The 23,313-nt window shown below is 45.2% G+C and overlaps 1 protein-coding gene across 8 annotated transcripts in view; it reads right to left on the reverse strand.

The window, feature by feature from the left end:
- osbpl9 (oxysterol binding protein-like 9) overlaps positions 1–23,313 on the reverse strand; it is a 279,318-nt gene that overhangs the window by 123,092 nt on the left and 132,913 nt on the right. For 2 of the 8 annotated variants that reach the window (XM_078561123.1, XM_078561124.1), the window contains exon 1: positions 4,478–4,683. The exons of 5 other annotated variants lie outside the window; for them this stretch is intronic. In XM_078561123.1, coding sequence (XP_078417249.1) covers positions 4,478–4,501 — 24 coding nt within the window. In that variant the 5' untranslated portion in view covers positions 4,502–4,683. Of the gene's footprint in view, positions 1–4,477; positions 4,684–17,276; positions 17,332–23,313 lie in introns of those variants that run through there. One more of the 8 variants, XM_078561126.1, reaches the window with a different exon arrangement.

The raw sequence follows: 23,313 nt of genomic DNA on the forward strand, positions 1-23,313 counted from the left end.
CTCTCCCCCTCCCTCTCTCTCTCTCTCTCTCCCCCTCCCCTCCCTCTCTCTCTCTCTCTCCCCCTCCCCTCCCTCTCTCTCTCTCTCTCTCTCTCTCCCCCTCCCCTCCCTCTCTCTCTCTCTCTCTCTCCCCCTCCCCTCCCTCTCTCTCTTCTCTCTCTCTCTCTCTCCCTCCCCTCTCTCTCTCTCTCTCCCTCCCCTCTCTCTCTCTCTCTCTCCCTCCCTCCCCTCTCTCTCTCTCTCCCCCTCCCCTCTCTCTCTCTCTCTCCCCCTCCCCTCTCTCTCTCTCTCTCTCCCCCTCCCCTCTCTCTCTCTCTCCCCCTCCCCTCTCTCTCTCTCCCCTCCCCTCTCTCTCTCCCTCCTCTCTCTCTCTCTCCCTCCCCTCTCTCTCCCCCCCTCCCCTCTCTCTCCCCCCCTCCCCTCTCTCCCCCCCCCCCCCCTCCCCTCTCTCTCCCCACCTCCCCTCTCTCTCCCCCCTCCCCTCTCTCTCCCCCCCTCCCCTCTCTCTCTCCCCCCTCCCTCTCTCTCTCCCCCTCCCCTCTCTCTCCCTCCCCTCTCTCTCCCTCTCTCTCTCCCCTCCCTCTCTCTCTCTCTCTCTCTCCCTCCTCTCTCTCTCTCTCTCTCTCTCCCCTCCCCTCTCTCTCTCTCTCTCTCTCTCCCTCCTCTCTCTCTCTCTCTCTCTCCCCTCCCCTCTCTCTCTCTCTCCCCTCCTCTCTCTCCCTCTCTCTCTCTCTCCCCTCCTCTCTCTCTCTCTCCCCTCCTCTCTCTCTCTCTCCCCTCCTCTCTCTCTCTCTCCCCTCCTCTCTCTCTCTCTCCCCTCCTCTCTCTCTCTCTCCCCTCCTCTCTCTCTCTCTCTCCCCTCCCCCCTCTCTCTCTCCCCTCCCCCCCTCCCCCCTCCCCTCTCTCTCTCTCTCTCTCTCCCCCCCTCCCCTCTCTCTCCCCCTCCAGCCCCCCCACCCACTTACACCCTCTCTCTCTCTCCCTCACTTCCCTCTCTCACCCCCTCTAAACAGAAACAGATCAGCCATGATGGTAGAGCAGGTACATTCCAACAAGGGGGAAATGCAAGGGAACCAACGCCTGGACTGCTTTGATGACACAGGAGATACATAATAAATCACACACACGCACACACGCACACACACAAAAAAAAGGATGTATAATGCATGACAGATGAAGTTGAGAGGGGAAGTGGAGAAGAGAATTTGGCAACATAAATACATATAACATAATGGCATAACATGAAAAGGAACAAAAATCTTCTACTGCATGCATGTAGGTGGGTAGTAAGAGGGGTCGGTCCTATCTGGGGCAAAGAGGATGATATATGCTCACAGGTGCAGGGGAAGGCTAGAATACTTATTGAGTGCTTTGTATCAGTGTTTACTAAAAGAGGAAGCTGACAAAACATCAGTAGGAGTGGAGGTGGTAGAGTTAATGCATGAGCTGAAAATTGATAGGCAGGATGTACTGGAAAGGCTGGCTACGCTTAGGATGGATAAATTGCCAGGTCTGGATGGTTTGTGTCTCAGGTGGCTAAAGAAAGTGAGAGTAGAGTTAGCAGAAGGGCTTACCATAAACTTCCAAACTTCCCCGGATAGGGGGAAGGTGCCAAAGGATTGGAAACTGGAAAATGTGACACCTTTGTTCAAGAAACGGTTTAAGGACATTCCTAGTAACCTCAGGTTGATCAGTTTAACAGCAGTAATGGGTAAGGTTTTTGAAATAATAATCAAGGAAAGAATTAACAGACACTTGAGAGTTTGAGTTAAGGAGAGCGAGCAGAGATTTCTAAAAGGCAAACTAATCTAATGGAATTTAATGGAATTTTTATTAAGAAAGAGAAGGTTAATAAGGGGAGTTAAGCAGATTTTAATAAGACACGCGACAAAGTAACACATAAAAGGCCGGTTAACAAAATAGAGGCTCATGGAAGAGAAGGATTAAAAAAAGTTGGCTTAGGAACAGAAAAGAATGAGTAATGGTAAATGGTGATTTTCAGGTAACTTCTTCAGGCAAGAACCAGGCAGCCTGGAAGATGGGAGAGAGTGAAGTTCCCCAAATGTCAGTGCTAGGATCACTGCCTTTTTTGATGTATATAAAAAACTTGGACATTGGAATACAAAGCAAAATATCATGATTTGCCAATGACACACAACTTGAAGGTGTAGCAAACAGTGAGGATGATACCAATTGACTGTAACAAGATTAACAAGGTTAGCAGAATGGGCAGGCAAGTGGGAGTAGATGGCTATTTCCTAAAATTCTTAAAACTGGACAAAGACTTTAAAAATGCTGAAGCTACTTCTGCCTGTAACCCTGAACAAAAAAGGAGCTTTCTGGCAATATCAGAGAAGATGACACCTCATTATCTCTGAAGAGACATTAACTACCCTTGTGGCCGCAGAGATCAAATTCAAAGGGAATTATACAAAGGCCATATACATTTCCTAAGCCAGGCCTGGCCAATGAAGACTACCAGTCTGCTCGGAAAAAAGGACCCTGCAACCTCCTTTGAAATTCTTAATGGCTGGAACATTAACAATCTCAAGAATCCAGACAAAAGAATATACATCCTTTGTCAAAGCCAAAGAGGAGGGGTGGGAGTCACATGACACACCCTAGCTGGGAGACCCAGTTACACTTTTCCACTGCACTGCTGTTCAGTCTGCCATTTTCCATCTAACAAGCAGCAGCTCAGAAAACGGGCTCTGCCCAGGTTTGAATACCACACAATGCACTCCCCCTCCACCATCTACACAGTTTCTACTGGAACTTCTGTACAGTGCCTACAAGACTAATTCATCTCCCTGTGCTTATCTCATCATAGAAGTCATCTCTACTGGAAAAATGAATTATCCAACATCAGTCTTCAGCCTGCTGACCTCTGAAAAAAATACACCACTGGACTTGGATTCTGGACTCACATGAAACAGTAATTCTTTGTTCTGCAGTCTTTGCCCTGTAAATCTTCCTTTCTCTATGCACCTTCTTATATTGTATGAGTGAAAAAGGAGGCTATGTTGTGCCCCTCCCCTCGTGTTTGAGGGCGCACAAATAAACTACCTAACTTTCCCTACCTTGAGTTTGTTATGGAGTTATTAATAGAAATTGGATCACACCAAAACTGGGATTTGGGAAATACGCCACTGTTTATGAAGGGAGAAATCAAAATCGAAACACCTTTCGATTTACAGACAGGTGGCAAGAGGGAATAATCAGGGCAGTTTAAATTAAACCCCTTCCTAGCCATAACAATATCACTGAAGAGAGTAGTTAGCAAGACATATGAGATTTTGGGCTTCATAAATTAAGGTATAAGTATAAGAGCAGGGAAATTATGCTGAATCTCTATAAAGCTCTGGTTAGGTCAGTGTTGCTTCCAATTCTGGTCATCACACTTTAGGAAGGATTTCAGGGTCCTTGTGAGACTGCAGAGGAGATTTACCAGAGTAGTTCCAGGGATGAAGGATTTTAGCTACACTGTTAGATTGGAGTATCTAGGTTGTTCCCCCTTGGAACAAAGGAGCTGGAGGGACATTTGATGGAAGAGTACAAAATTATAACAGGTTTAAATATGGTAGACAAAGATAAATGTTCCCTTTAGCTGATGGCGCAGGAACCAGTGGACACAGATTTAAGGTATAAGCAACGGATGCAGGAAGAATGTGAGGAAGAACTTGCTTTACACAGCAAGTGGCAATGACCTAGAACTCGCTACCTATGAGAGTGGTGGTAGGAGACGATCAATGACTTCAAAAGAAAACTGAATGGCACTTGAACAAAATAAAATTAAAGGCTATGGAGTTAGAGCAAGGGCGGGAGTCTGACTGGATGGCTCTACAAAGAGCTGCATAGACTTGATGGGCTGAATGGCTTCCTTTTGTGCCATCCTAACCTTTTGAATATGACTTTGGAATGACTACCAGATCTCCTTACAGAACAATCAAATTGCATGATGAGATTATCGTTTTTGTTCACGTCATCTAAAACAGGATATCTAAAAACAAACTACACCTTTGGACCATAACCAAGTACAAGTCATTGTTTTCAGAAAAGTGGAAAACATTGATGGGGGAAAAATGAAAACATTTATTTTAAAATTCAATTTAAAAATTTTAGGGTTCTGGATTAATGTATCTCCATTAGGATTATACATATAGATAGTTGTATAATCTTCTAATGCAAACTTAAGTGAAGATCATCAACTATGGTTGAAACAATTGTTTTGTCTCAAAAAATTGGTTGAGATATTCAATCACTTCAGTATTCACAAAATCATTGCCACACTCCTAAGCTTTTATTTACAATATAAAAGTTATGTAAGACAGACAAACTACAGAATTATTCACTCAAATTATAGCCAATTTACAGTTTTGAAGTTAAAAGCAAGACATTTAAAATGACCACAGGCACTAAGCCTGAAACAGAAAAGGACTGTGGCCTACTTCCTAATTAAAGAGGTTTAGCAACTTACGTCGGTGAATCCTTTCACTGCCATTATTCTCACCTACTTCATTCCAATGTTAATTCTTCTGTGTTCTTTTATAAAATATCTTTATATAATAAAGAATTTATTTTCCCCAACTTAATCAAGATGAAAAGAGCTCTATTCATAAGCAGCTTTGAACACCCTGGTTGTAGACGCTACACGGCACAGTACTTCCTCTATTTGCTAATCTGTGAACTTCAGGAGCTGTATGTAGCAGCTTCCCGGATTGGCTAAAGGGCATGTATATTATAAGAGCTTGCACGGATTGGTCTAGGATCATCGCACATAAGCTCTGTTAGGACATATCATTCTGTGTTTACACATAGGCGCTGTTCTACTTTGAAACACAATTTTGCAAAGATTTCTTCAATTTAAGAACCATGATATGCAAAGTCATATCAGTATATAACAGAAAAAAGCTTTGCAAATTCAATTTAATACTTGCTTAGGTTGCATGCAATTCACTTGTATCCAACACTGCAACCTGGCATTTTATCACAAACACGTAGCAATTTACAACAAATATCATAATAGTGCCAAGCAATAAAGGTTTAAGGCAGACTTTCAACATCAATACGACATTTAAAAATCATTTTAATCTTTTAGTTTAAACATCAAGTGCTGATAACATCAAGGTACCTGGCTGCCAGAGGTCACAGAGGCTCAATCCAACTGAGCATTAAGATGAAAAACAATTTAAGTTACTTGGTCACGTGCAAGTGGAATGTTACTCGGGCAATAGTTTGGGAGTTGAGGAAGAAATAAAGTTTTCCCCTTTAAAAAACATGCTCACTGCAGTATGTCCAGAGAGGATATTACAATGTTTACCTTTGATTAGGTCAAAAAGCAGTCTTAAGAGTATAAAAGCAAAAAACTGCGGATGCTGGAAATCCAAAACAAAAATAAAAATACCTGGAAAAACTCAGCAGGTCTGACAGCATCTGCGGAGAGGAACACAGTTAACGTTTTGAGTCCGTATGACTCTTCAACAGAACTAAGGAAAAATAGAAAAGAGGTGAAATATAGCTGGTGGGGGGGAGGGGGTGGGACAGGTACAGCTGGATAGAGGGCCAGTGATAGGTGGATGTAACCAAAAGATGTCATAGACAAAAGGACAAAGAGGTGTTGAAGATGGTGATATTATCTAAGGAATGTGATAATAGGTGACATTAAAGGGTAGAAAGCAGGACGAGCAAGGTACAGATAGCCCTAGTGGGGATGGGGTGGGGGGAAGGGATCAAAATAGGCTAAAAGGTAGAGATAAAACAATGGATGGAAATACATTTTAAAATAATGGAAATAGGTGGGAAAAGAAAAATCTATATAAATTATTGGAAAAAAGGGGTATCGGAAAGGGGGTGGGGATGGAGGAGAAGGTTCATGATCTAAAATTGTTGAACTCAATATTCAGTCTGGAAGACTGTAAAGTGCCTAGTCGGAAGATGAGGTGCTGTTCCTCCAGTTTGCGTTGAGCTTCACTGGAACATTGCAGCAGGTCAAGGACGGACATGTGGGCATGAGAGCAGGGTGGAGTGTTGACATGGCAAGCGACAGGGAGTCTGGGTCATGCTTGCAGACAGACCGAAGATCTTTAGAGTATGTATGTTTGTCAATAATTAGAGCGTCATGGATGATGAATGCCACAAACCCTTTTAAGTTAGCTGTATATGCAATGAGTAGGGAATCAATTATCCAAAAAGAATAAATTACTTTAAGCAAACATTCATACTACAGCCCCAACTGTTTATAGCTGGTGCATTCATGTGAACGTTATTTGCCTGCAATACAAGATGGCCAGTATATCAGGGTAGTGCTATGACATAGTTTCAGTATATGCAATAGTAAACTAAAAAAAATCTGCCCATACAATACTTAGTGGACGTCCTTAAAACCCAGAAAAGCATGACTTCATTAATCACCCTGAAATTCAACGTAGAATTCCTTGCTCTGCACACATAGCAAGCTACAAGCAATTGTTTTAAGCAACATTACATTGGAAAAAATTAGGGGGGTGGGGGGGGGGGGGGGGGGGTGGGGGGGGAGAGTACGGGAACGGGCATGGGCGGGTGCACCTCCGATCAGTGCCCCGAATGGGGGCACATCGCCATCTTACGTGGGTGGGCCAATTAAGGCCCGCCCAGTGTGACATCCGTTCGGAAGCGTTATGCACTCCCTGTGCGGTCAGGGGGGGATTCCCTTAGCCAGGAGTGCGCTCTTTCGCGCGTGCGTGCGAAAGAGCGTACAGATCTCCCTGAAGCTAAGTGCTACTTCAGGGAGATCAGCTCGGAATTAAAATTTGTAATACAAATGATAAAAAAATTTCCCTGACATGTCCCCTCATGTGACGCTGTCACATGATTTGGGACATGTCTATAACATTTCATGAAACCTTTAATAAAAATTTAAATACCCTCATGAAATCTCATCCCGTCCATGGATGAGATTTCATTCTTTTTCCGAAGCCCGCCAGGGCTCCCAGCCTGCTCGCCAACCTTAAGGTTGGATGGGCCAATCCATTAATGACTTCAATTCATTTTTCAATGGCCTCAATAGGCCATTGACAGGTCGGCGGGAACGCAGCTGACTTGGCTATGCCCCCGCCGACCTGAAAATGGAAATGACGCGGGGTGATGTCAGGAGTTCCACCCTATGTCCCTATGTGTTCCTGCGGCGGCAAGCGGGCCCCGCCCCTGCTCGCCAACCAGAAGATCCAACCCATTAAATAGGATGAATACAATTACTTTGGACAGAAGAAATTGGATACATTTCTGTTCAGAGCTATAAGATTTTTGTCATCTTTCTTACAGTATAGCAGAGATAACCATGACAGATGGAAGGAATGTGAAATTAGGATACTGGGAAGGACAATTAAAATCAGATTTCAGGGCTTTCTACTTTGACTCAAAAGCCACAATTAAGTGCTTGAACTTTAACTGGTGAAATATTTGCTTTTCCTTTTCTTGACTACCCTTAGACTAGATTTAAAAAAATACATATCAGCAAAAAAAGGCAACAGTTTTAATATCATTTTTTTAAAAATCCTTTTTGGGATTAAAGCTAAAACATTCTTGTTTTTCTTGATAAACCCAGCCTATGTGATCGCAGATTCCTAATGAGTAAGCACAGCTGTTTCTGTCAGGAATAAACGGAGCACTGCAAACGCAACAAACAGCAACTTTGAAATTGACGTTAATACAAGTCGATAATGATTATATTGCTTTGCTCCAACAATTCATTGACACCAACTCCTACCCAGGACCCTCCACCCCTGCCTGTCCCTCTGTCCCCATCCCGTCTTCCAAACCCAGCCCCGGCCATGTATTCACCATATCCCCTGACCTTCCCCTCTCCGATGCTGAACGTTCAGTGCTCAGAAAAGGACTTAGTTTCATACCCTAGCGCCCTCATCTCAATGAATTTCGGGCTCGGCACGATGCTGAACTCTTCTTCCGTCGCCTTCGTCTCCGTGCTCACTTCTTTAGTCAGGAGTCCTCTCCCCGTTCAACGGATCCTTTTACCCAACTCCAATATTCTCCCTCCACCTGGACCCCTCCCTGTGGATTCTTACCTTCTCTTGATCTTTTCATTGAGAACTGTCGGCTTGACATTAGTTGTCTCAATTTCTCTGCTCCTCTCACCCACTCTAACCTGTCTCTCTCTGAACTTGCTGCACTCTGTTCTCTCAGGTACAACCCTGACATTGTCATCAAACCTGCTGACAAGGGTGGTGCTGTTGTTGTCTGGCGCATTGACCTCTACCTCGCAGAGGCTGAGCGTCAACTCGCAGACCCTGGACCATGACCCCACCACTGAACATCAAGCCATTGTTTCCAGGAATGTTATTGACCTTATCTCCTCTGGAGATCTTCCTTCCACAGCTTCCAACCTCAGTCTCCCAACCTCGGACGGCCCGCTTCTACCTCCTACCCAAAATCCACAAACAGAACTGTCCTGGCAGACCGATCGTGTCAGCCTGTTCCTTCCCCATGGAACTCATTTCTTGCTATCTTGACTCCATTCTCTCTCCCCTTGTCCAGTCCCTTCCCACCTATATCCGTGATTCCTCTGACACCCTATATCATATCAACAATTTCCAGTTCCCTGGCCCCAACTGCCTCCTCTTCACCATGGACGTCCAATCCCTCTCCACCTCCATCCCCCACCGGGATGGTCTGATGGCTCTCCGCTTCTTCCTCAAACAGAGGCCCGAACAATCCCCACCAACCACTACTCTCCTCCGTCTGGCTGAACTTGTTCTCACACTGAACAATTTCTCCTTAAACTCCTCTCACTTCCTCAAAATAAAAGGTGTGGCTATGGGTACCCGCATGGGCCCCAGCTATGCCTGACTCTTTATGGGGTATGTGGAACATTCCTTGTTCCAGTCCTACTCTGGCCCCCTCCCACAACTCTTTCTCCGGTACATCGATGATTACTTCGGTGCTGCTTCATGCTCTCGTCTGGACCTGGGAAAATTTATTAATTTTGCTTCCAATTTCCACCCCTCCATCATTTTCACATGGTCCATCTCTGACACTTCCCTTCCCTTCCTTGACCTCTCTGACTCAATTTCTGATGATAGACTGTCCACCAATATTCATTACAAGCCTACCGACTCCCACAGCTACCTCGACTACAGCTCCTCACACCCCGCTTCCTGTAAGGACTCCATCCCATTCTCTCAGTTCCTTCGCCTCCGTCGCCTCTGTTCTGACAATGCCACTTTCAAAAACAGTTCCTCTGACATGTCTTCCTTCTGCCTTAACCAAGGTTTTCCATCCACGGTGGTTGACAGGGCCCTCAACCGTGTCCGGCCCATCTCCCGCGCATCCGACCTCTCACCTTCCTCTCCCTCCCAGAAACATGATAGGGTCCCCCTTGTCCTCACTTATCACCCCACCAGCCTCCGCATTCAAAGGATCATCCTCCGCCATTTCCACCAACTCCAGCATGATGCCACCACCAAACACATCTTCCTTTCACCCCCCCGCCGGCGGCATTCCGCAGGGATCGTTCCCTCCAGGACACCCTGGTCCACTCCTCCATCACCCCCTACACCTCAAGCCCCTCCCACGGCACCTTCCCATGCAACCGCAGAAGGTGCAACACCTGCCCCTTTACTTCCCCTCTCCTCACCGTCCAAGGGCCCAAACACTCCTTTCAAGTGAAGCAGCATTTCACTTGCACTTCCCTCAATTTAGTCTACAGCAATCATTGCTCCCAATGCAGTTTCCTCTAAATTGGAGAGACCAAACGCAGACTGGGTGACCGCTTTGCAGAACACCTTCAGTCTGTCCGCAAGCAACGGCCTTGTCTCCAGGGAGCAGGCTCGGAGGGAGGAGCACCGGAGCGGTGAGTATAAATCTAGCTTACCTCGGGGATTCGCGGCCTTGTCTCTAGGGAGCAGACTCGGAGGGAGAGCACCAGAGCGGTGACCTCAGGGCACAGAGTAACTGAAGCCAAAACTGAAAAAGTAACGTCACAGGAAAGCTGTGACCTGATTGGTTGGTAGGAAATCTGCACCAAATTTGAAAAAAAAACACTGCAAAGCTAATTAATACATTAATTATCTAAGTAGAGATGGCTGGGCAGGTGATGTGCTGTAGCTGTATGATGTGGGAGCTGGCAGATCCCATTGCGAGCCACAGTGACCACATCTGCAGCAAGTGTTGGTTGCTGGAGGAACTCCGGCTCAGAATTGATGAGCTGGAGTCTGAGCTCCGGACGCTGCAGCACATCCAGAAGGGGGAGGGTTACCTGGACGCTTTGTATCAGGAGGCGGTCACACCCGGTAGATTAAGTACCTCAAGTCCGGTCAGTGGTCAGGGTCAGCAGGGTGTGGCTGCAAGTGAGGCAGGTAGAGGGATCCTGTGTTCAGGAACAGAGGAGCCTCAGCTCTTGACCTTGTCCAACAGGTATGAGGTACTTGCTCCCTGTGTGGATGAGGAAGAGGGCTGTAGGGAGGATAAGCCAGCTGACCATGGCACCATGGCACAGGAGGCCATTCAAGAGGGGGGAGCAAAAAGACAAGTGGTAGTTGTAGGGGATTCTATAATTAGGGGAATTGATAGCTTCCTTTGTAAGCAGGATCGAGAGTCCCGCATGGTATGTTGCCTGCCCGGTGCTAGGGTGAGGGACATCTCTGACCGGCTTGAAAGGATATTGGAGAGGGAGGGGGAGGATGCAGTTGTTGTGGTCCACGTCGGGACAAATAACATAGGCAAGACTAGGAAATAGGATCTGTTTGGGGATTATCAGGAACGAGGAACTAAATTAAAGAACAGGTCCTCAAGGGTTATAATCTCCGGATTACTACCCGAGCCACGTGCAAATTGGCATAGGGACGCGAGAATAAGGGAAGTAAACACGTGGCTAAAGGAGTGATGCAGGAAAGAGGGGTTCCATTTCATGGGGCGCTGGCATCGGTCTTGGAACAGGAGGGATCTGTACCGTTGGGACGGTCTCCACCTGAACCGATCTGGGACCAATGTTCTAGTGAAAAGGGTAAATAGGGTGGTCAACAGGACTTTAAACTAGAAAGTTGGGGGGGTGGAGGGGGGGGGTGGTAAAACTCCAAGAAGTATGACTAATGGGAAACAAAGCAGCAGGTTAGCATGTGGGGAGTGGATTCAACTTCATGGAAAATTATGAAAAAACTGAAAAGAAAGGAGAGCCCAGGAGAGGCTATTAAAGTCTCCAGAACACAAAATAGGACAGAGTGTTTGGAAAGGGCTAGGAATCTAACTTCAAGCACATCAGATAAAGGGACGACAATGAGAAAGGGGATGGGAAATACAGGACTGAAGGTGTTGTATCTGAATGCATGCAGTATACGAAATAAGGTAAATGAGCTTGTGGCGCAGATTGAAATTGGCAGGTATGATGTGGTGGGCATTACGGAGACATGGCTGCAAGGGGATCAGGACTGGGAGCTAAATATCCAAGGATATACATCCTATCGAAAAGATAGGTAGGTTGGCAGAGGGGGTGGGGTTGCTTTGTTAGTAAGAAATGAAATTAAATCGATAGCAAGAAATTATGTTGGGTCAGATGATGTAGAATCTGTGTGGGTAGAGTTGAGGAACCGCAAAGATAAAAAAACCATAATGGGAGTTATGTACAGGCCTCCGAACAGTAGTCAGGATGTGGGGCACAAGATACACCAGGAGATAGAAAAGGTGTGTAAGAAAGGCAAGGTTACAGTGATCATGGGGGATTTCAATATGCAGATAGACTGGGAAAATCAGGTTGGTAGTGGATCCCAAGAAAAGGAATTTGTGGAATGCCTACGAGATGGCTTTTTGAAGCAGCTTGTGGTGGAGCCCACTAGGTAATAGGCAATTCTAGATTTAGTGATGTGTAATGAGACAGATTTGATAAGGGAGCTTAAGGTGAAGGAACCCTTAGGAAGAAGTGACCATAATATGATAGAATTTACCCTGCAATTTGAGAGGAAAAAGCTGGAATCAGATGTAACGGTATTACAGTTGAACAAAGGCAACTACACACGTATGAGGGAGGAGCTGGCCAGAATTGACTGGGAGATGAGCCTAGCAGGAAAGACAGTGGAACAGCAATGGCAGGAGTTTCTGGGAGTAATTTGGGAGACACAGCAAAAATTCATCCCTAGGAAGAAGAAGCATACTAAAGGGAGGACGAGGCAACCATGGCTGACAAGGGAAGTCAGGGACAGCATAAAAGCTAAAGAGAAAGCATACAATGCAGCGAAGAGCAGTGGGAAACTAGGGGATTGGGAAGCCTACAAAGACCAACAGAGGACAACTAAAAAATAAATATGGAGGGAGAAGATTAAATATGAGGGTAAACTATCCAGTAATATAAAAGAAGATTGCAGGAGTTTTTTTAGATATATAAAAGGGTAAGAAAGATGCAAAAGTGGACATTGGGCCTCTGGAAAATGACACTGGAGAAGTAGTAGTGGGGAACAAAGAAACGGCAGAGGAACTGACCAGGTACTTTGCGTCAGTCTTCACAGTGGAAGACACGAGTGACATCCCCAAAGTTCAAGAGAGTCAGGGGGCAGAGGTGAGTATGGTGGCCATTACCAAGGAGAAGGTGCTAGGAAAACTGAAAGGTCTGAAGGTGGATAAATCACCTGGACCAGATGGATTACACCCCAGAGTTCTGAAGGAGATAGCTGAAGAGATAGTGGAGGCGTTAGTGGTGATCTTTCAGGAATCACTCGAGTCAGGGAGGGTCCCAGAGGACTGGAAAATCGCTAATGTAACCCCCCTGTTTAAGAAGGGAGTGAGGCAAAAGATGGGAAATTACAGGCCGATTAGCCTGACCTCGGTTGTTGGTAAGATTTTAGAGTCCATTATTAAGGATGAGATTTCAGAATACTTGGAAGTGCATGGTAAAATAGGGCAAAGTCAGCATGGTTTCATCAAGGGGAGGTCATGCCTGACAAATCTGTTAGAATTCTTTGAGGAGGTAACGAGTAGGTTAGACAAAGGAGAGCCAATGGATGTTATCTACTTGGACTTCCAGAAGGCCTTTGACAAGGTGCCGCACAGGAGGCTGCTCAGTAAGATAAGAGCCCATGGTGTTAGAGGCAAGGTACTAGCATGGATAGAAGACTGGCTGTCTGGCAGGAGGCAGAGAGTGGGGATAAGGGGGTCCTTCTCAGGATGGCGGCCGGTGACTAGTGGAGTTCCACAGGGGTCAGTGTTGGGACCACAACTTTTCACTTTATACATTAATGATCTAGATGAAGGAACTGAGGGCATCCTGGCTAAGTTTGCAGATGATACAAAGATAGGTGGAGGTACAGGTAGCATTGAGGAGGCGGGGAGGCTGCAGAAGGATTTGGACAGGTTAGGAGAATGGGCAAAGAAGTGGCAGATGGAATATAACGTAGGGAAGTGTGAGGTCATGCACTTTGGTAGGAAGAATAGAGGCATGGACTATTTTCTAAATGGGGAGAGAATTCAGAAATCTGGAGTGCAAAGGGACTTGGGAGTCATAGTGCAGGATTCTCTTAAGGTTAACTTGCAGGCTGAGTCGGTAGTTAGGAAGGCAAATGCAACGTTGGCATTTATTTTGAGAGGACTAGAATATAAAAGCAGGGATGTGCTGCTGAGGCATTATAAGGCTCTGGTCAGACCACATTTAGAATATTGTGAGCAATTTTGGGCCCCGTATCTCAGGAAGGATGTGCTGGCGATGGAGGGTCCAGAGGAGGTTCACGAGAACAATCCCAGGAATGAAAGGCTTAACATATGAGGAACATTTGAGGACTCTGGGTCTATACTCGATGGAGTTTAGAAAGATGAGGGGGGATCTGATTGAAACTTACAGAATACTGAAAGGCCTGGATAGAGTGGACGTGGGGAAGATGTTTCCATTAGTAGGAGAGACTAGGACCCGAGGGCACAGCCTCAGAGTAAAGGGAAGACCTTTTAGAACAGAGATGAGGAGAAACTTCTTTAGCCAGAGTGGTGAATCTATGGAATTCATTGCCAGAAAAGGCTGTGGAGGCCAGGTCATTGAGTGTATTTAAGACCGAGATAGATAGGTTCTTGATTGGTAAGGGAATCAAAGGTTACGGGGAGAAGGCGGGAGAATGGGGTTGAGAAACTTATCAGCCATGATTGAATGGAGCAGCAGACTCGATGGGCCGAATGGCCTAATTTCTGCTCCTACGTCTTATGTCTTATTACCCAGACCTCCCTATCGCTTGCCATTTCAACACTCCACCCTGCTCTAATGCCCACATGTCCGTCTTTGGCCTGCTGCATTATTCCAGTGAAGCTCAATGCAAACTGGAGGAACAGCACCTCATCTTCCGACTAGGCACTTTACAGCCTTCCGGACTGAATATTGAGTTCAACAATTTTAGAAAATGAACTCTCTCCTCCATCCCCACCCCCTTTCCGATCTCCCCCCCTTTTTTTTTTCCAATAATTTATATAGATTTTTCTTTTCCCACCTATTTCCATTATTTTTAAATGTATTTCCATCCATTGTTTTATCTCTACCATTTAGCCTTTTTCGATTCCTTCACCCCACCCCACCCCCACTAGGGCTATCTGTACCTTGCTCGTCCTGCTTTCTACCCTTAATTAGCACATTCCTTAGATAATATCACCACCTTCAACACCTCCTTGTCCTTATGTTTATGACATCTTTTGGCTATCTCCACCTATCATTGGCCCTCTATCCAGCTCCACCTGTGTCATCCACCCCCCCCACCCCAAAACCAGCTTATATTTCACCTCTCTTCTATTTTTACTTAGTTCTGTTGAAGAGTCATACGGACTCAAAACGTTAACTGTGTTCCTCTCCGCAGATGCTGCCAGACCTGCTAAGTTTTTCCAGGTATTTTTATTTTTGTTTTTGATAATGGTTATGCCTTTTTGCCATAAATAAGTGATTGCCCATTTTAACTATGGATGTTTTAAGTAGTAGTGACTGTACTGGTTTTCAACAGTTGTTCCTGAGGAGTTAATACATATTTAGGTACATAGTAATACATTGAAGTTATAACACATAAGCAGGCTGTTCAGCTCATCAAATATTATGAACGTTCTATCCTCCCTCAATCATTGGCAAAAGATCTAGAGGGGTAATAAGAAGGTTTATTTTCCCCCCACTCAGTGTTGTCAGGGTCCAGAATGCTCAACCTGAAAAGGTGGTGGAAACGGATACCATAAATAATTTTAAGAAGGGAGTTGGGCGGTACTTGAGGAACCTGCAGGGTTACAAACAAAAAGCAGGTGTGTTGGTCTTAGCACAACCCCTCTTTCAAAGAGCCAGCACTGACATGATGGGTCAAATAGAAACACAGGACATAGGAACAGGCCCTCAAGCCTGTTCCACCAGTCAATGACCTAATGTCTTTGTGTCATATCCTTACTACCTTTGGTTAAAAGAAATCAATCAACCTCAAACTTAAAATTAATAACTGACCTAGCATCAACTGCCATCACCTTGGTGTCTAGAAGTGTTTCCTAACTTCACTCCTGAAAGGGCTGGTTCTAATTTTTAGGCTATATCCCCCAGTCCTAGGTTCCCCATTGTGAAGTAGATTCTGCCTACCCTATCATTTCCCTTAATATCTTGAAAACTCTGATCAAATCACCCCCTTAATCTTCTAAATTCCGGGGAATATGACCCTAGTTTGTATAATCTCTCCATATAATGTAATGGCCTAATGTACAGGAAGTACATGATCCTATATGATATAAATTACTAGTTTTGCTGCTGTCTGAGATAGAGAGAGAAAGAGAGCGAAGCAGAAATGCAGCCTAAAATAAATGCAACAAGGACAGGCATCTCACAAACCTGGCCTTGGAGACTATGAACACAAAGAAATTTGGGAAAACATAATGGGTGCCACTGGGCATGTCTCTGATTTTGCACAACTTAAGCACTACCAGAGTCATAATTTAACAGCTTAATTAATACATTCCCATCAACACTCAATTTTAGAAACCTATAAGATGGTGAATTGCAGGCTCTAACCCATGTCCTGTCACTCCTATGGCTAGTGATTTTACAATTACTGTGCTACTCAAGCTATCTTAAAATGCAAAAAATGAAACAGAAACAACAGTAAAATGTTAATCAGAATTTTTAAAAATGGTATGAATAATCAAATATTATTTTTAATAAAGTATTTTATTCCAGGAGGATACCTGCACAAGGGAAACAAAACTAAGAAGTTTGGATTCTTTTGCAGGGGGTAGTTATAAAAGCTCCACCCATAAAAATTATTTTCAGTATATTAATTTGCTTATCCACCTTATTTATTCTTCCCCTGCAGAAACCCTCCTCCTTGCCTTTTTTACCTCTAGCCTTGACAATTCAAATGCTCTCTGGCCACCTCCAATCTTTGATCCTCCATCAACTTAAGCTCACCCAAAACTCCATATCCTAACTTGCGCCATGTCCTGTTCACCTATTACCCTTGTGTTCACTGATTTCCATTGGCTCCCAGTCTGGCAACATTAAAATTCCTCATTTTCAAATCCCTCTATTGCCTTACCCCACCCCTCCAGCCTGAAACCTCCTCAAGCTTTTCAAACCTCTGAGGTCTCTGTGTTCCTCTAAGTCTGGCCTCTTATTCTTCTCCGATTTCTTTTTCTTTGAAAAAATATACTTTATTCATAAAACATCTTCAACAACATTCCAACCCATTTCAAAATCACCATTACAAAAGTACAATCAGGTTCAACTTTTACAACATGTATCACAAGGTGCATCAGCACAAACAATGAATATTACAATTATTTTCAGACATTCATTTTGGGCTGTACATCCCGAGGGGCTCTACACAGTTCCCAGTCCCTCGGTGCACTGTGGCAGAAAGGTCTTAGGCAGCGACCCTTCCCCATTGCACCTTTGCGGCAGCTGCCCCAAGCTTTAGTGCGTCCCTCAGCACATAGTCCTGGACTTTAGAATGTGCCTGTCTGCAACACTCGGTCGGGGACAACTCTTTGCGCTGCAAGACCAACAAGTATCGGGCAGACCAAAGAGCGTCTTTCACCGAGTTGATGATCCTCCAGCTGCAGTTGATGTTTGTCTCGGTGTGTGTGTCTGGGAACAGCCCATAGAGCACAGAGTCCTGTGTCACAGAACTGCTCGGGATGAACCTCGACAGAAACCACTGCATCTCTCTCCAGACCTTCTGTTCTTCTCCGATTTCAACCACTCCACAAATGCCTACAGCTGCCTGGAGCCAAAGCTCTGGAATTGCATCCCAAAACCCCTCAGCCTATCTACCTCTCTTTTCTCTTATAGGATGCTCTTTAAAACCTACCTCTTTGATGAAACTTTTTCATCTGTCTGAATATTTCCTTGCATGGCTTGGTGTGAAACTGTTTGATAATGCTCCTGTGAAATGCCTGGTGACATTTTAAAAGGTGCAATGTAAATAAACATAGATGCTGCTGTATAGTGATCACATGAATGCATGGGCACAGACTCAAGAGCCACATGATGTGATCCAAATTGGTTAACAGTCCTCAATAAGCTCTGTTAAGCAGCTCATATCATGGCATAAACTATGCTACAGGACGGCAGCTGTAGGGAGCTTGTTTTTAAGCAGTTACTGGATTGTTGAACACAGAAACAAAGAAACAGAGAGAGTTACAGCTATAGCACATTGTGTCTGTGCTGATCTAAAAAAGAGGTATCTATCCTAATTTCAACCTCTAGCTCTTGGTCCATAGCCCTGTAGGCCACAGCATCTCAAGTAGTATCATAGAATCACAGAATGGTTACAGCACAGATGGAAGCCATTTGGCCCGTCATGTCCATGCAGACTCTCTGCAAGAGCAATTCACCTAGTCCCACTCACCTGCCTTTTCCCCATAGCTCTGCAAGTGTTTCATTTTCCAATAATGATCCAATTCCCCTTTGAATGCCATGATTGAATCTGCTCTACCACACTTTCAGGCAGCGCATTCCACATCCTAACCATTCGCTGTGTAAAAAAAGTTTTCTTCATGTCGTCATTACTTCTTTTGTCAATTAACTTTGTAAGAAACATATCTTTTTATTTTTGTTGGACTGTGGATTAGGATTACAATGGCTGCAGGTTGAAAGACATGTCCACTTGAACAGGATGCGATATGCATACACTGTTGCAGTCCTGGAACAGAGTGTGCCGGAAAGGAATCCTGGGCCAAGGGAGCTGCCTGCCAACAGCATTTTAATTGGCTCCTGACCAGGCGACCAAGGCTGTGTGTGAAGAGCAGGGCAGCAGAATAGCTCCAAGCCTGAAAGTTAAAACACCTAAAACCTCTTTCTCCTATCTGTGAAAGATTCCAGTAATTCCACAATAATAGCTAACTAGTTTTTCTTCTCATATCTCTGTAACATGCTCTCTCTGAAAACCCCTGTCAAGAGGCAAAGGGGAAAATCACCGTTAAAAGCATTGAAAGGCAAGCACTTGACCAGTGAACTAAAGACCGAAAAGTACTGGAAGACCACCTTGTGTAATAAACAAAAGAACTAAAAGGAATTTGGAAGACATCGATCAAAATCAACCCATTGAATCCTGTACTCCGGAATTGGTGCTATTGAACTGTTTTATCCCACCCTTAAAATCCGTGGCCAGGATTTTTCCTATGGCGGGCGGGCTGGGCGGGGGCAGGTGTGGAGCCAATTGCTGCCCATAATCGACTCCACGCTGCCATTTTACACGGGCGGGCCAATTAAGGCCCTCCCAGCATAATACGCGGCTGGTAGCACTCAGCGCTACCTGTGCGGGCGGGGGAGGAGGGAGAGTCAGGGCCAGCACTCTTTAGCATGCACGCCGAAGAGCGCAGCAATCTCTGAGGCAAGGAGCTGCATCACGGAGATTGAATGGATATTAAAATAATTAAAGAATTGATTTTAAAAATTATTTAAACATCTCATGTGACTGTGTCACGAGTGGGGAAATGTTTTTATATATATGAAAATTAATTAATTTATTTAATAAAAGTGTCAGGAAACCTCATCCCGCTCATGGATGAGGTTTCCTGAAAAACGCGAAGGCCACTTGGGCTTTCTGCCTGCCTGCCAACCTTAAGGTTGGGTGGGCAGCGTTCCCAAGTGGCTCAATTGATTTCTTAATGGCCTTAATAGGCCATATACATATTTCGGCGGGCACGCAGCCGACTTCGGCGCGCGCCCGCCTAACAAAATATCGTGATGGCGTCAGGACACACGCCCGATGTCATTACACATCATTTTACATGTCGGCGTGTCGGGCCCGGAAAATTCTGCCCCATGTTTTTGTGTGTCTCATGTGTCTTGTATGTGTGTATAGGGATTTAAGGGGTTAGAGTTTAAGTTATAGTGTTAGAAATTAGCAGTTCATATTTCTTTCTTTTGCCACTGGTTAACGACAGTTTGGTCAATAAGCAGTTATTTACTTATTGGGCAGAATTTTGCCTTCGGTGAGCAGGGGGCAGGGCCCGCTCACCGACACATAAAATGACGCGGGGTGACGTTGGGCGGAACCCCCGACGTCATCCCGCCCCATTTAAATTTTCAGGAAGGTGGGGGCGCAGCAAAATCAGATGCAGGCCCGCTGACCTGTCAATGGCCAATTGAGGCCATTGACAGGATCATTTAAACAATTAAGGCTGGCAGGCAGGCCAGGAGCCCCGGCGGCAAATAGAGAAAACATGAAACCTCATCCACAGGCGGGATAAAGTTTCATGCAGGATTTTAAAAATTTTAATAAAGTTATTCTGTAAATTATGAACATGCCCCATCTCATGTGACATTGTCACATGAGGGGGACATGTTAGGGAATTTTTGTTTTCTATTTTTATTATTTTTCAACATGGAAGCGATCTCCCTGAGGCTGCACTTAGCCTCAGGGAGCTGTGCGCTCTTTCGTGCGCATGTGCGAAAGAGTGCACTCTTGCTTTTAGAGAATCCCCCCTGCCACCCGTACAGGAAGCGCATAGCACTTCCTGCCAGACGTCACGCTGGGCGGGCCTTAATTGGCCCACCCACGTAAAATGGCAGTGCGGCCCGCTTCGCTAGCAGGGATTGGCTCCCCACCCGCCGGAGGTTGGGTCAGGCCCCCTCGCCAGGCAGAAAATTCTTCCCATTAAGTTTACAAATCTGGTGCTCGTATTCTGTTAACCTAAATTAAAAAGTTAGGTAGAACTGGGGCAATCTGGTGGTTTCATCAAACTTTTTTTTACATTTGTTGTGGCTCAGGGAACAGTGGGGCTTGATATTACAGCACACTATCCCCAGTGGGTCACGACAACTTGAACCTGTGCCCTCTGGTTCTCGATCCTTCCACTCTGTCCAGACCCCTCAATTTTGAATCACTCCATCAAATCTCCTCTCAACCTTCTCTTCTGCAAGGAGAACAGTCTCAGGTTCTCCAATCTATATAACTGAAGTTCCTCATCCCTGAAACCATTCTCATGAATCTTTTCTGCACCCTCTCTAATGCCTTCACATCTTTCCTAAAGTATGGTGCCCAGAACTGGACGCAGTACTTCAAACCGGTGTTCTGTACAGCATCATATCCAAGTATTTCTGCCTCTGGCGAGTTCCAGATATCAGCCAACACCTGGATGGAAATTTATTCACCTCTCCTCTAATCCTTCTACCAATTCTTAAACCTATGTCCTCCTAGTTATTGGCCCCTCTCCTCAGTTAAATCTTTCTGACTAACATTGATTTTTCTAACTTGTAGAATACAACCTAAATAAGTCAAGTCAAATATATACCAAGAGGAGAATTTTCGGCTTGGCGAGCTGGGGTGGGGCCTGCTCACCGAGGTGTAAAATGACAGAGCGACGTCGGGCGTGCATCCCGACGTCACCGTGCGTCATTTAGATGTTCAGTTCAGCAGGCACACAGCCAAGTCAGCTGCACAGCCGAACTGTCAAAGGCCTGTTAAGGCCATTAATTAACTAATTAAACCTATCGAGAAAGCTGCCTGTTGGCGGGCAGGCGGAGAGCCCAGGCAACCTTCACATTTTTCATGGAACCTCATCCACGGGTGGGATGAGGTTTCATGAAGGGTTTATAAATTAACTAAAGTTTTTCAGTAAAGTTCATTGACATGCCCCAGCTCATGTGACACTGTCACATGACGGGGCATGTCTTAAAATTCTTTTTTTTTATTAAAATTTTTCAGATTTAAAACTCATCTCCTTGAAGCACCTCTGTGCCTCGGAGATTTCTGCGCTATTTTGCGCGCATGTGCGAAACAGCGCACTCCTGGCACAGGAACCCCCCTCCCTCTGCCCGTCTGCACAGAGCGCACAGCGCTTCCGGGTGCGCGTCATGCTAGGTGGGCCTTAATTGGCCCACCCACGTAAAATGGCGGTGCGGGCCCAATTGGGTCCGTGCCCACCCCCGCCCAACGGGGGGAAAATTCTCCACCAAGTGTTGCAAAATCATGACAAAAGAAAAGCTCCCCCCTCCAACTCCAATTTTAGTGGACAAGGCACTGCCTACTGTAGTACTGAGTTACAGGTCAGAAAGGTAAAGGGTTGATCCCTATTCTGTTTTGAGCAAGTTGGGCTGCAGGTGGAATACTACAATGGGCCTCAATATCATTGCACTAGAGAGAGGGAGAGAAAAAATAAATTAGTCAGGATTCCTGTTCTACATTGCTATTTTATCATCTCTGTTGCAAAGCACGCATATAGACATTGGGTGAGGACAAGATCAGACTCAGCAATACACCCCCAACTCCCCTATTGCCATCACTACCTGAGCTCACACAAGATTGACTACAGGCTGACAGGAGAGTGGTGCTGGCGATACGAAACTATACACTAGCAAGAATCAGTGCACTCAGGAAATATGGGGAAAAAGCTACTTTTTGTAAGAAGTTAAACTAAGCTAGTATTTTAACATTCCAATCTTGAGGGTTTTTGACAGATATTTTAGCTGGTAATAGTAGAATTCAACAATAGACAAGTGGGCAAATAGATGTAATGTGCATTGGAGTATAAATATTTCTCCCAAAAAATAGAAGTTACTGAGAAGGTCCCACAAGGTTTTATCCTTGTAAACTTTGTTGCCACCAGGGCCAATCTGCAATTTCAACCTTAAGTCTAGGGGAAGGAGTGTCAGCCCCTTTATCAGGCAGACCTGATGGGAATTGGATCTTGGGGCAGAAGAGGCTCAGAGGTAAGTTTTAAAGTTTATTTCAGGTTTCCTTACAAAATGCGAGGGACAGATTTGCTCCTCCAGACCTTACAAAGTCGTCTTAAGGTCTCCCTTGAGCTAGGATATCCCCTCCCACTCTTGGGCATGCTCCCCAGTGCACCCTGCACATTCCCACTGATAATGGCGAGAGGGTCCTCACCCTCCCCATCGATGTCTACAGCCTTACTTTGCTCCTGATTCCTTTCAACAGCCTTCACCAACACCCCATCAACCCTGATCTCTGCCAATATACCTATCATCCTCCTGATGCTGCTGACAGCCTTCACAGCCAACATCCAATCCCTATCCCTGCCAACAGCCTTCTTTCCCATCCTAATCCCTGTCAATAGCCTTTCACACCACCTCCCCTACTGCCTTTCTGGTTCTGTTATTTTCTGTTATTAAAAGATCTCTCTCCAAAGGATAGAAGAGATCAAAAAAAATGGTCAACCCAGTGGCAGTTGAGAGATGTTTTATGCAGGTATGCTGTTTAGGAGTTCTCAATGACATTGCATAGTTGTGTATGTTCTGTACTGTGGAATAAAATGGTTTTAAGAGCTGAACTAAATGACAAGATCCAGATCACAAAAGCATTTCACTACTATACTCTCGTGTTCTACTACTGCATTAGCAGATACAGGGTAGTGGGAGTCAACTTCTGTAAAAGGCAGGCAATCAGACCACTAAAGGAATTGGCTTAAATCTCAGAATTTGAGGAGATACTACGTACTGTGGCAGACCCAAGTTCTTAATAATGACTAACATCATTAACTTCAGATGAAGCACTCCAGGACTCCAAAATGCTCTATAGACTTCAGCACAACCAACAACCCCCTTGGAACTTCTCCTTCACTCCACAGTACCTTCTTGCAAATGCATCTCCAGCTTTTCTACCTTACTGCATGGCTAAAGACTGAAAAGGAAGCCTGAGAATGTGACCTAATCCAACAGGTAAGGGAGGGAAAATGTCAAAACACATGGAGACAGACCCTTCTGAGCTTGTACACTGGGGAAAAAAAACTGTTCTACAATGAGGTTAACACAACTCTCATTACCAGCTGCAAGATGAAATCCCCTCTGTACCAAGTGCATCCTCACTCACACATGGTTGAAACTCATGTGGGATGTCTGTTCAATCAAATCAAGCAATGTTTGGTCCCCACCTGGGATTG

This window comes from Cetorhinus maximus, chromosome 17 (assembly GCF_964194155.1).
Source record: "Cetorhinus maximus chromosome 17, sCetMax3.hap1.1, whole genome shotgun sequence".
In the NCBI taxonomy this organism is placed as follows: domain Eukaryota; kingdom Metazoa; phylum Chordata; class Chondrichthyes; order Lamniformes; family Cetorhinidae; genus Cetorhinus; species Cetorhinus maximus.